Source organism: Patagioenas fasciata, chromosome 10, assembly GCF_037038585.1.
Source record: "Patagioenas fasciata isolate bPatFas1 chromosome 10, bPatFas1.hap1, whole genome shotgun sequence".
In the NCBI taxonomy this organism is placed as follows: domain Eukaryota; kingdom Metazoa; phylum Chordata; class Aves; order Columbiformes; family Columbidae; genus Patagioenas; species Patagioenas fasciata.
This window is the reverse complement of record NC_092529.1, coordinates 13420039-13434056: the sequence shown is the minus strand read 5'-3', so window position 1 is coordinate 13434056 and position 14018 is coordinate 13420039. Positions and strand designations below refer to the sequence as shown.

General features: G+C 41.7%; 1 protein-coding gene across 10 annotated transcripts in view; it reads left to right on the top strand.

The window, feature by feature from the left end:
- The window catches only part of ITPR1 (inositol 1,4,5-trisphosphate receptor type 1), a 174680-nt gene that overhangs the window by 140368 nt on the left and 20294 nt on the right, over positions 1-14018 (top strand). For all 10 annotated transcript variants that reach the window (XM_071813188.1, XM_071813187.1, XM_071813182.1 and 7 more), the window contains 6 exons: positions 203-395; positions 3872-3994; positions 7588-7763; positions 9060-9224; positions 10874-11069; positions 12395-12496. In XM_071813188.1, the coding sequence (XP_071669289.1) occupies positions 203-395; positions 3872-3994; positions 7588-7763; positions 9060-9224; positions 10874-11069; positions 12395-12496 (955 nt within the window). The remainder of the gene's footprint in view (positions 1-202; positions 396-3871; positions 3995-7587; positions 7764-9059; positions 9225-10873; positions 11070-12394; positions 12497-14018) is intronic.

Here is a 14018-nt window from a genome sequence, read left to right as displayed (position 1 = left end):
GAAATTATCATTCTTGGAGCCAAATGTAGGCCTGCTTTGAAAGGTAAATTAAGTTTCTGTCAAGCTGCTGTTCTATGGAAATGTGTCCCAAGTTTCTACAGGTAGCTTGTTTGAAAGGGAGGGGGGAAAAACATAAGGCAGACAAATCAAGAAATAACAGCTTTTAGAAACTAGGAAGAATTCTAATAAGGCTGCTGTTCAGATTGTCAGGTCGGACCGTACTATGGAGCAAATAGTCTTCCCTGTGCCCAGTATCTGTGAATTCCTCACGAAGGAGTCCAAGCTGAGGATATATTATACCACGGAAAGGGATGAACAAGGCAGCAAGATCAATGACTTCTTCATGAAATCAGAAGACCTCTTTAACGAGATGAACTGGCAAAAGAAGTTGCGAGGTAGGTTGCTGTTGCCAGCGTGGTTGTGTGGAGCAGGACCAGCACAGCACCGAGGTCAGGCTTTCAGAGTCTGAAACATCGACTTGGTAGCAGATGGTTCCCCAGTGTGGCAGCAACCTTGATAATTGTTTGAAAGAGTCTGCTCCTCTGCACGATTGCAATATGCTGTAATGAAGTCAAGCTTAATGCAAGAGCAATATGGACCAACTGGAGGGGATCCAGGGGAAAGTGGTAAGAAGGGATCACAGGTCGTCTTTTTTAAGATCCAACAGGAAGGAACAAATTTGTGGAGGCTTAGCTTAAATGAGAAGGCATTTGGTGGCAGAGAGAAATGGAGAGGACACAGCTGAAGAAAGCAGTGCTCTGTTCTGCCTCCCTGCGCTGGGAACACAAAGCAGTTCCCTTGCATTGTGAGGGGGACTAAGGCTGGGTAATGCAGTACAGACTTATGGCATCTTCAGCAATTGGAGGGATTTCACAGGTTAAACGTGCATTTTCCAGTAGCGGTAAAAGTGGAATTTATCCTTTCTTTGGGCAAAGAATAGGGGGGCAGACATATCCATTGAGTACCTTCTAGCCCTGTGATGCTAAAATATCTGAAAGCGAGCTTTTTTTGAGCACTGCTTTTGCCTCAGGTTCCCACTGGGAGCTAAGAAAACCTGAAGTTATATTTAATTCCATATAGTGCCACTACTTCCCCCAATAAACTTTCTAACTTATTTGCTTCAAGTTATTTAAAAAAAAAAAAATCTTGTTTTGCTCAAAGAGAAATGTTGCACATGAGGCTCAGCTTCAGTGGGCAGTGATGAGTAGGGAGAATTTACCAACAATGACCCTCTAAAATGTGAGAGATAGAGCAGTTATTTCCTGCTCAAGGCAACATCTGCCATCTGATACCACTGGTGTCGTTGCCTGTGCTTGAATCAGCTAAACTCCCGTTATTAGTGCAAGAGCACAGGCTGGTCCAGAACCACCTCGGAGAGCAAACGTGAGGGTGGGCTCGTGCCCTACAGCCGCCTGCGGTGCCCGGTGATCCTTACCAATGCGGTTAGCAGAGGTTTTGCCCTGACAGAGACCTTGCTTGTACTCACTCAGCCTTGCATATCACAGGAAAAAATTAGGTGAGGAGGGACCTCTTGACCTTCCTCATTGTGAAAATTCTTTGTTATAAAATTATTTCCTGTGTCGCAGCCTCTGGCGGTTGCATTTCACCCTTTCACTGTGCACTGCCGACGAGAGTGTGGACTCCATCCAGTTTGTTTTTAGAATGCGTATGCACAGTTCACACTAGAACTGATGATGTGTTGCACATTTGGTAACGGAAACTCAATATTTGCTTCTGATTGTTGAGATGTATGTGTAATATATGTAAATAGATAGTTTAACAGAGAAAAGCAATTATAAGCATATTATTTAAAATTATCAAAGTCTGGTATAGATAAGACTGCCTGAAACCTGGTCAGCTCTACTGAAACATTTTTAATGTGTATGAATACAAAATAGACTGGAACTATTTCCAGTTAACAGCAGTTTAGTACTTATAACAGCATCAAAATGCCCAGGGAGCTGCTTCCTAACCTGACTTCTAAGAGCTCTATGAGATACATGGGAGTATATGGCATCCCAGACAGACAGACAACTTTGTCTTTGACAGCATCCATATATTCTACTAGATTTTGTTGTTTAAGTCTAGATTTTTTTAGTTACTTTATTGTCTTTGAGGCTATCTCCAGGCAAGCTGTGAAGATATCCATAATTAACAACAGACCACAAATTGATCATGATCCACCTGCAGAAGTGGAGAATATTTCTTTTTTCTTTAAGCAACCAGAATAATTTTTTCTGTGTCCTAATAATTCTGGTCTTGTTTGGCCCCTGGGTGTTATTCTTATGTTTACGCATTTGTTTCTCAAGTTTTAAGTACAGGTTTGTGTTTTTTGAGATGTGATCTCTGTGCTGTGCTCATGTGATACCACTTAGAGATTGTTCAGACCTGAGAAAGACTGTAAAAAGTCTTTACAAAGGCCTGTGCACCTCCCCCTTGAGCTCATGGTGCTGGCCCATCAGCTGAGCACTGTAAGGCTCCCCAAGTCTTAATTAAGAGTTCCAGGGAGTCCGCCAAAACCAGGAGAAGGGCTGCACAGGGCCGGTAGTCTGTGCCCATCCCCAAAGGAAAGTTTGAAGTAAAACCTGGAACTTTATAATGACCCTTCGTATAACAGTTTCATACCAATGAATTCAACTTGTTTACAAACTCTTCCAGTTAAAATGAAATTGAGAACAGAAATAATTCGGAAAATCAATGCGTAATATATTCAAAACGTTGCTACGTTGCATTTAAATGAGGCCTACCATGTGCCTGGGTAATTAGGTGCAATGAAGCTTATATTCTTACAGTGACGGGGTACCTTTTTGTAGTCCTTTCCTTTGCATTCAGCTGTTCAATACATTTGCTTTTTATGTGCATTTCAACTCAGTATAATGAGCCATTGTATAATTCTTTTAACCCATTTTTTTGCTTAGGATGCTTGAAGAGAGGTGGATACTGTGAGGCTCAGAATTGCTGCATTCATTCATTTATTCTTCTTTTCAGCCCCAGAGTTTGCATTTTCATCTTTTCCCTAAATTTCCCTGTGAGCTTCTTTGACATTGCTCTCTGATACATATAAATGTTACATCCTTCCAACGGGGAAAAACATTAGTTCTTTCCCTTCTTTGAGAGTGTTATTAATCGATTATTTTTTTTGCCACTCTGGATTTCAGCAGTATCCTGTTTGCCATGCAGTAAGCCTGCAGCAGCTGAAATCAGGGGGATTTTGCCTTTATGCAGAGGGAATTACTGTAAGACAGCTTCATAGCTGTCTGTGTCATCTTCTGGTCCATGACCACTCCAGAAAATGAGTCTCTTTGCGTTCTGTGCCTCCTGATTGTAGCTGCAGAGATTATTACAATTAGGAGTCCTTTTGAAAAGTATGTATATGTAATGTTAAGAATTTAAAATGTGCAGCAGTTTAACTGTATACTTGGCTCTGTGCAGATGTGTTTGTGTCCTTTGCCCAGAGGGAAGGCCAGCCCGGCTTTACCTCGGGTTTTATTCTGGGACTATATTGGTCTGTTATCAGCTTGAAGTAAAGTTGTCTTATGGCTTTGGCAGCTAGTCCTAAACATTTTAGCTTTATTGCTATCGCTGGCATTTCTGAAGTTGTTCTCATGCTGCTGCTGAATCATGTTTGAAAATACTTTCCTTTTTAACATGAGTCCTTTGCCTTAAAGCACCATCTAGGAAACTGCAGGTACCCCAAAGATAAAGAATAATCAAATAAACTTCAGAATAAGCCATGAACATTACTGCTGTTGATGATGTGCTTTTGGGCAAACTGATGATAAACTTAGTTTTGGCAGACATAGTTTTTTTATATAGAACTCCTGTGTTTTTTTAATGCTCCATTAAAAAGAATTATGTCTCTCTTTTGCAGCTCAGCCCTTCCTATACTGGTGTGCTCGCAACATGTCCTTCTGGAGCAGCATTTCCTTTAACCTGGCTGTCCTTATGAACCTGCTTGTGGCATTTTTCTATCCATTCAAAGGAATTCGAGGAGGTACCAATATTTAATATACAAAAACATGTGAACAAATGAAGTATAATGAGCCAAATTCAGTCCCCCACTTGTCTATGCATCCCTGTTTACTTCAGTGGGCAAAGTAGAACAGAAGCTGACTTTTTTAATCGCCTTGATCTAAATTGTGCTGTTCTGGCTCACTTTTTTCTTGAGGCATTTTTAAGGAAAATGTAGAGCCAGGTTTTTCCGAAGGGAAAAAATTATCAAAGTCTGACATCCGCCGTTAATTACTTGACTGTTCTACTTTGTTTTAAAGTTCTTCTATTAAGTATTGAACTAAAAATATGAGAATTGTCAATTTGTTGTTTTCCTTGAGCTTGCATTTTATTAATGTCATTTTCTGTAAAACTTTTGTGGTTACACAGCACTTCAGGAGGCCTCTGTGTGTTGGGGCTGGGTGAGTGCGATTACCAGGTGTATGGGGGTGAAGTGACCTACCCTCCTGCTGTTAGAAATCAGTGGTGGATGCAGAAGAAAGAACCCATGTCCCGTCTGTCACTGTCTCTTCTGGGAGCCCCTTGCCCCACAAGCACTGTGAGCAGAGGTTGCCCTGGGGAGCGAGGAGGAGGAGAGTGCCCCGTGTCCCCAGCTCAGGAGCATCCCACCGCTCCCAGGCTCTCTGCCATCCCCAAGTAGCAGCTGGGCTGGCTCTCATTGCAAACCTAAAGTGTGGCTTAACATGCGTGGTTCATGTGGAATTGCACAATTTTGCTGTAATAGGTCTCATGGAAGTGGCTTTTGATCCAAACAGTGGGTTGGTGTGACGGTGATGGTTCTTTGAGCCAATTCAGTAACTAACTCCCAGTGGAGCCCTGATGAGATTCAGCTATGCTTCCTTAGATCCAGCCTCTCCCAAAAGACGCACCCCAGGGCAGGTCCAGGGCTGGATTCAGGTCAGCAAGAGTCTGCAAATCTGGAGAAATACTTGGGTGAATGCGTCTATCGTGTTTATTGCTTGCAAAGCTGGTGTAGAGGCAATGCCTAAGTAGGAGCTTTTGCCAGGTCCCTGTCAATTGGAGTGAATAAGGACCCCAGCAGTAAAACCTCCTCCTGGAGAGAGTGACTCATGTTCAGGCCTCTACTTCCCTTTCTTTTGAGGTTCATAATGCAACAAGGCCAGTTAAATGCTTATCTTTTCCTATTGAACTTCCCTCTGCGTCTTCTTCACGTTCATCGCTAACTACAGAACCCAAAGAAAATGTAGCTCAAAGACAGAAAAATAATCAGCTGAGCTCTGTGTGTGCAGTCTAAAAGCTGCTTCACCCCTTTTCAGCTTGCCAGTTAATGTAAAATGAGGAGAGTTGTAGTTTTGTCCAAGTAGTGTTTGATAGCAGCTTCTGATAACATGGGGTAAAGGCAGTAGGCATGGAAAGCTTGCATTTAGGGGTTCTGCATCCTCATAAAGCCTGTGAGAAGGTATAGGATATCTTAGACCAAAATCCAGTGTTCCTGAGAGGGGGAGGAGTGTAGTTACCTTCTGCAACATCAGGCTGTGGTTTTGGCTGCTGGAGCCCGGCATCGCACCTTGTCACACCAGGGCACAGGGCTACCAGGTCCTGTTCTGGCCAGCAGTTGGTTGGAAGGTTTTAACAAGCACAAAGAGCAACTGAATTTTCTGTCTCTAGTTTGTGATATCACAAGTTAAAATTTAAAAGTCTGTATTTATGGCTGCTAGGAAAGATAGTAATTAAACAGTTCATTGAGATTACAAGTTGCGAGACTGGCAGGGGGGCAATCGTTTGGCGTTTTGAAGATGCACTACCCTGCATATTTGAAATACTTTATCAGGTAACATTTTGATAGAATCTCTTCCTCTACTAGTTACAATCAAAAATGTAAAATAAATTAATACATGTGTATTTTATACTTAGCTTTAAAAAAAAAATCCGACCGTTTGGAGGAAGTTGTCAGTGTCTTAAATTGCTCAGACAAGGTGAACTGAGCAGCCGACGAGCATCTGACTGTAGCAGAAGCTGTAAAACTTCTGACTTGAGGAAGAGAAACAGAACTGGGTGCCTGGAATTCAGTACTGAAACAGTGAGAATTCCAGGGACAGGGAGAACTTCCTACCAGCTCCTCCCGGTTCCAGCAGTGATGGAATGGACGCCATGTGTTTGCAGCAGGCGCTCAGATGCTGGCTTGGGTGTGGACAGTTGATGTCAAGTGGCTGCTGGCTTGATGAGCTCCATTTGCCAAGGGCAAAGACACTGCTCCCACTTTGCTCCCAGTCCTTCTATGTCCCCTGAGCCCTGCTCTTTCCTGCCAGTGCTCCCCGGCCCAGGTCATGATAAAGGGTTGTGTTGTATATTGAACCTCACACTGCTGAGCAACCTGTGCTGTCAGGCCTTTCCAAGGAGGGCGTTACAGGCAGCGCTTCAGGGTTTCATTATCTCAAGGTATTTTTGCTGGGAACTGCTGGAACTTGAGAAAGCAAATATATTCACATGCAGTGGATGGTTCTGTAATAGCTGGGATGTTCAGGCACCTGTGCAGGTGCAGGCAGGATCCTTCAGGATCCCAAGTCGTTCCTAAATGAGCTTCTGCACATTGGTTTCTCTCTGCCCTCCCTGTGCTGGTTACCATTCCTGCTCAGATGACTCTTGTTTTGAGCTCTGCACCTCATGCTGTTTGACAGCTCCGGTAGTGGTGACTGCGTCGCTCTGGGATCTCAAACTCACTTCAGACAGCAGAAACATCTGTTCAACTTTACACTTATTAAGTTTTAATTTCCATCTATCTTCTGCCATCTTTATTAATCTACAGTGATTTGGAACAAAATTAAATGGCTGCTCGTGGTAGTCGGATGAGAGTAATATTTCCTAAGCTGTCTGAGTTTGGGCAGGGGAAGAAAAAGCCCTCAGTGAATATCTTGCCAATAAGACACAACAGTTCCCTGAGTACACTCTTGCAGAAGGACTGCGGAGTGCTATGAAATTCAGGGAGGTCTTGCCTTTTTTGTCTGTTAAGGTACCTGTTGCTTGAAGAACTGCATTTGTTAATGTCAGTTTTAAGAAAAATGTCTTTTTTAATTCTGCATAAACCCAGGATAAATGGTATTTTCAGCTAAATATTTTTATGGCTCTTTCGGAGAAGTGTATTTTTAGCAACACGGGCTGATGTTATGTAAGCAGACAGTCCCATGAGACAGTCTAAATAGAACCAGAAATAGCAACAGATGACCAAGACTGGTACAAGGTTTTTGACCAAAAGCATAATACAAGAATCTGCTGTGAATGTGGACCTGGAGGAGTACATTCTTGGTCTTCACCTACCCATTTGATGCATTAGCAAATGCTTCTACTTTATAGAATTCAAAGTGTTTAAGTAATGAACCACAAAAATTAAGAATCCTATAATACTGGCACTTATAATTTACCTAATGCTTTAGTAATAAGCTTGTAATTAAAATCTGCTGAAGGCACAGAACTCACATGTTCCACTTACTGCTTTGAAATCAGCAGTGTCTGGACATAAGGCTTATTGATATTCACCAAAGATAAAACAAAATGGCATTTATTTTGGTTTTGTTTGGTTATAGAAAATATTAAAATGGGTTTTGTTTCTCACCCTAGGTACACTGGAGCCCCACTGGTCGGGCTTGCTGTGGACAGCCATGCTGATATCTCTGGCCATCGTTATAGCTCTCCCTAAGCCCCACGGCATCAGAGCCTTAATCGCTTCTACAATATTACGACTAATATTTTCAGTTGGTTTACAACCTACTTTATTTCTTCTGGGTGCATTCAACGTAAGTGTTGAGTGGGCTTTTTTTAAGTTTTCTTGCGTCTTATGTAAGAGTTTCTTACCTGCTCATGAAGATGTCAGGCAAAAATAGCCTGGGACATTGTGGGGGAACTGGTGGGAGGAGTATTTCCCGCTTTGGACTGTTTCTAGCGGAATTGCTTTGCTGCTGTTCATTTAATCCTGATTCCCCAGGCTGGAGACCTCTAAGGTTTCGCTGAGTTTTGCCACAATCTAGAAGCAGCTCCCACCCCAGCCAGATATGTAAAGAATTCTCAGTGACCCTAAAGTACATGGTTATTCGTCTCCTGTTTGGTGACTAAGCTACAGTATTTTGGGGGTTGTGTAAGATTCACTAAACACTGCATTTCCCAACTGTCTGTCTGCAGTCCACCTGCCAGCCAAGAGCTGACACTAAGCAGTTTTGCTACAGTAATGTGTGGATTGAGCGTGTAAGCTGAGCCTCCAGAGAACTTCTTCAACGCTCAGACACGGATACTTGTGGTCTCTTGTGGCAAGGAAGCCAAAAGTGTTTTTCTCTGACCGAGTCAGCAGAGGCTGCGCAAAGATGCGTCTTCTCCAAGTCTTTGCCTTTATTACCAAGAGTTTTCAAGTGCAATCATTTAATAGCACTCCTTGTCTTCAGAGCACATCACTGAGTGCTGTGTACTGCAAAATCAGAGTTGCTTTGTGAGGGTGGTTGTTGTTATTGGTAATTGTAGCATTTAGGAGGTTCCAGGTAAGCTGAAGGCAGCTTTCCTTTGGCGTTGATGTCTGGTGCTACACAGGAGGATTACTGGGTGTGTGATCCGAGAGTGAATTGCTGAGGGAATCTGGAGCACTTGCTTATTAGCAAGGAACAGGGGACGTTTCAGAAATGGGAGGGTTGCTGTAGGCTAGGGAGTTATTTGGCTGCAGTAAGTACCGTGCATAGAACAGGCTTTTTTGTTGTTGATGTTTTTGGGGTTTTTGTTTTGTTACATTTTTTAGGAACACCAGGGAGTGTTTTTACTTTCTTCTTTAAATCTCAGTCTAGATGTCCTTTAACAACAAGGAGGAGACAGGAGTCAGCGCACACGTTTATTAGACGTGGAGTTTTAATTTTGGCTCACTGTCTGAGTTGCGCAGAAAACACAACGGAAAGCAAGTTGTGAGTGATGTGTAAAACAGTCATGTATCAGACAATTCAGCACAGTTGTTGATTTCATCATGGAACTGAGTTATTTCCAGCTTTGAAAAATTGCCCTTTTTTTTTTTTTCTGAAAACCATGTTGTAACTAATGTATGGTTAATCTTTCCTTAGGTTTGTAATAAAATAATTTTTCTGATGAGTTTTGTGGGTAACTGCGGAACATTCACTAGAGGATACAAGGCGATGATCATGGACGTAGAGTTTCTTTATCACCTGCTGTACCTTCTGATTTGTGCTCTGGGGCTCTTCGTACATGAATTCTTTTATAGTTTGTTGGTAGGTATTCCCTTTGTCCTGAGAATGCTTTTCTGTCTGTATGTTTGTAAAGTCCCATCTTGGGTATATCTAGATTTGTCACACACTACTTGCTTTCTGTTTTGCTACTGGGAAGCTGTTGCACGCACACTCATTTGAGAGCTGCATGCTGGAGATTTGGTTTGGGAGAAGTTGGGGGGGAGGCTGTGGGACTCCTGCCACATCTCTTCTTCCTAATCTGTATGGACAAGAGGAGATTATTTTTTGTTCCTCTCAAGTATATTATACAAGACATGTTTAAAGTTAAATTTAGTAAAAATTGCTCATTACAGTAAATGTGCATGCAGTTGCAATGAAGGTTTTGAGCATTTCTCTCTACATTACTCCTCAACTTCTAAGGTACAGTTTTTCTAGGTTAGATGTGGTGTTTGTGACCCTGCTCTGACTTCCAAGACAATAAAACAATTTAAAATATCATGACTCCAAGTAATATCAATACCTAGTGAAGGTTTAAGCTGCCTTAAGGTCATATAAGCTCTTACATAAGGGGGAAAAAAAATTCATTGAAAAATCTAGCCATAGAAATGATAGCTGAATTGTAGGTGCTTTTGGAGTTCCCATGATGTAAGGAAGAGGCACACAGTCTTTAAGATGGTTTACTCTGGTATTGTCAAATAACTGTAATATATCATCCATGCTTTTTGAGCAGTTGGTGAACTCTAGAACTCCTTAGCTGCAGCGAGACTCCAGACCTCACACGACTGACACGGATGCCTGGCATATGTTTTTTTTCTGTTTGGGGTGGAATTCATCTTGCACAGCACAATACTTCTAAGAATAAGCACTGGAGGAGTATACCTAGTGTTGGTGGAGCAAATGTGTCACTTTTAAAGCAAACCTTAAATCCCGTTCAGGACACACTATTTTTGTCTCTTTGTTTGATACTTGCTACATCCTCTGCTAACTGAATTGGTTATTTATTCATGTAGGTCCAATTTATCAAATACTTCTTCTCTGATTGTCAGCCAGCATAGCCAGCAAACAGCTGGGGCTATGGTAGTGAATTGTCACAGAGCCAGAGGAGTGAAAAATGAAGGCAACATTTGTAAAGAAATTGAAACAAATAATTTGGGCAAAAATATTGCTTATTTACTTGTACACTCACTAAACTAATACATAGAGGAAATAGCTAGTTGCACTTGGAAACAAGCACTTTCAAGACTGTGATGGGGCAGATAATAATATAAAAAAGGTACAACAATATGTGTTAGTAGCTTCATATTTAGAGCCCACACAGTATATCCAGCACTTAAACAACACACCTGCCCTCACATCAGGCAGGGACTTCTTCCCAAGCTGCTGCTCAGGACTGGAGACCATGCGGTGCAGATGAAGAGGTACAGCCACCTCCATTCCTCATGTTCCCAAGTACCTGGCACAAGACTGGTACAGTGGGGGGTGAGGGACCCCACCTCCCTCACCTCCTACTAAATTTGTTTTGCTTATATGTTAAATTTCAGCTAACTATAAAAAGGAAACAAAATTTGCTCTTTAAAAGATCAGATTGGTATTGTTAACATGCCACCAACATTGTTAACGTTATGCCAACACGTAGTGGTATTGGTAGTGCATGTGAGAAACAGCCTTTGCTTTTCTTTGCTGTCCCCCAGCTCTTTGACCTGGTGTACCGAGAAGAGACCTTGCTGAACGTCATCAAGAGCGTCACTCGCAACGGGCGTTCCATCATCCTGACGGCTGTTCTTGCTCTCATCTTGGTCTACCTCTTCTCCATAGTGGGGTACCTCTTCTTCAAAGATGACTTCATTCTGGAAGTAGACAAGCTTCCTAATGAAACATTACTGCCAGGTTGGTACCGGAGGCTCCTTTTGATGGTTTGTGTTGAAGAAAGTAAAGGACTTGTGTTCTGTGGGGCGTGCTGAGCGTCATCCACCTTTTGCAAGACATACTGGTTACCTCACCAAGTTGACAGTTCTTTTCTTATGAAGGGCACTATATAAATAGAAAAAAAAAGTAAAACCAATCAAACCGATTGGGGCAAACAGTCTCCCCGGTATTTTTAGAAAACATTGCAATCTGCTGCAGCAGAAAGAGGGATGCAGAGGAGAAACCCCTGGAGATAGCACTTAGGCTCTTCTGCACATGGCCGATATTTCTCCTCTCACTGTTTGCTAGAACATTGGCGATTATCTAATTCAGCTACACCTACTCCCGCAGTTTCATTACAAGCAGACTGTAGGTAGGCCGTTGTGGCCTGTGCTGGGAGGACTCGGTTCTGCCTCGGTTCGCCAGATCTTGAATGCTCGTATTGGCTTTTAATGGTGGGGTTTAGTTTCAGTGTAACAAATTTAATATTTGATCTGAAACAACAGACTGAATGTAAATGAAGAGTATCAAAGAGATGTTCCTGTGAAGCAAAGGTTTATTTCTCTAGTTCTGGTTTGCTCGTAGTTTTTATAGACTGTGTTAACTTCTCTCAGATACTTGGTACAGTTTAAATTCCATAGCAGGCTTCTCTCTGCTGACCTTAGGTTGCTTATTGTCAGTTAAAATTTGAGGGTTTTTTTCCCACCCTGCAGCATCAAGCAAGTAATTCAGTGGGTGGGAAGCACAAAAATTGAATTTGTTAGAGGAGACATTTGGGTTTTGCCTTGGTTTTTCCCTCTGACACCTGAGATATTCAGACAAGTATTATTTGACATTCCTACTGTTTTTTTTAATTTTACTGCCAACCCTGTGAGAGACCCAAACCTCACTGACCCTGTTATATTTCACGTTTCTGTGCAGCTGGAGAAATGCCCGAGATGTATTACTGTGTGGCAGTAGGTTTGTTTTGATATTTGAAAGGCAAGTGTTCAAGGCACCTTGAGCACTAGAACATAGTGTTTTTGGAGAAGTTTCAATTAGTCTCTCAACTTTGGAGCTGATATGAAATAGATGCACAACTTTGGTCTTTAATTCATTGAAATAAGAATCTTACATTTGTATTTAAAATCATTGACTGTGTGAATCAAAGTACTGTGCTCTTCTGAACTCCAGGATAATATACTATTCTAAATCTACTTAGTTGTTGCACACTGAGTATGATGGGGTACCTTAATATCTGCGAGGTAATCTTGCAAAACGTACAAAACGTTAAACTGTCCATTTGATTCATCACCTTCTGGTTTTAGATCGCACAGAACCAGGTGAGACCATGACCAGAGAGTTTCTCTATTCCGATGTATGCAAAGCAGGTAGCAGTGAAAACTGTTCTTCAGTCATTCCTTCAGACCGTAAGTATCTGCTGTTGAATTCAGAACTCACACCTTGAACTTTCACACTTTTTCTAGTTAGGCACCTTAAATTTTAAAAAAGGTAATAATTTCTGTAAAAGTCCTATGTAACAAATTTAGAAGCAAAGCTATCATGAGAAAGGATTACTTTAGGCCAGCAGCATAAATGACGTTTGTTACATGAAGTGATTAAACTAGAGAAACTTAGAACTAAACCATACTTTGATAAAACAGTCATTCTTTAATTTTTTACCTTATCAATTTGAGAAGGAAGTGAGGCAGTTTACTACTTTGCAAAGTTTATTATTTTAAAACATTAGGCTATTAAATGCGAACTCAAGGATAATACACTGTGAAATATAGACCAGAACATCATTTATTGTTGGCAATATTATATCTAGCTAACTGAGGAAACTGTTTTTAATATCATGGCAGGAAGTACTCAATGGATTAAGTAGACAGGGTAGGTTTGGGAGTTTTTGAGATCAAAGATGTGCATGTGAGATATTACTTGTAGCATAATTGCCAGCCTCAGATTTGGTATTGAAATATTTCAGTTTTATTTTCTAGAAAATATAATTTACTTCTCAGAGATTTATGATGCTGCCTGTGAGAGCCAGAGAGAACATCACTGTTTCTCTTAGAAGTGGAGCTCTGACATGGTCAAATGTTTCAAAGGTCAATAATGGCCACAAGCCCATGCTGGCGAGAGGAGCTGGCTCTGTTTTGCTCAAGCGTCCTCTTTGATAAGCTCAGATTCAACATTGATACGAGAATAGCTGCTTTATTCAGCCCCAGGAGCAATGTGCTGCTTTGGCTTTAAACACTCAGGCTGTGGAAAGGAAAACACCAGAGATGTTTTTATATCATAAATAATCAACCTGATATCAGGGTCTTCTGTGGCCAGGGATATTAATGATGCCCAAATCTTTGGGCATTTCTCTACTGTCTTGGGTTTTGGATATTTCTGGCTTGTACAGGCATTTGGGCCTTTCTAAGGCTATCTGTGGGAAGGTGGGATCTGCTTATGAGCATTTTTATGATGAAATGGAAGTCATGAGACTTTTAATGGTTACAGGGAGAATACATGAGATTAGGTAACTAATTCTAACAGTTCTGCAATTCAAATAGTGAACTTGGAGGCTTCAGCCAAATGAAGAAAGGGTCAAAAAACAGTGTATTACTTTTTTAGTAAAGTGCTGTTTCCAAAAGCAGTGATATTTTAGCCATTTGAAAAATACAAGTCGAAACTGCCATTTTGAGTGCAGCTGAAAGGCTGTGCAATCTGTTAGGCACCAAGGGAGAGTGTCAGAGGCAACACTTTGTCCTCTGAGCTGTCAAAAAGCTATGATTCTGTATAAACAGGCAGCTGGTGATCTGAGCTGTGCATGCTAACAGAAATGGAAAGAGAGATTTAACCAAGTTGAAGACAGCAGTTCAGGCACAGAAGAAGACTGTGGTGGTGGGAGAGGTGGGCAGGCTGGAGCCGCAGCACAGACCTGCGCCCAGGGTCGTCTCTTTG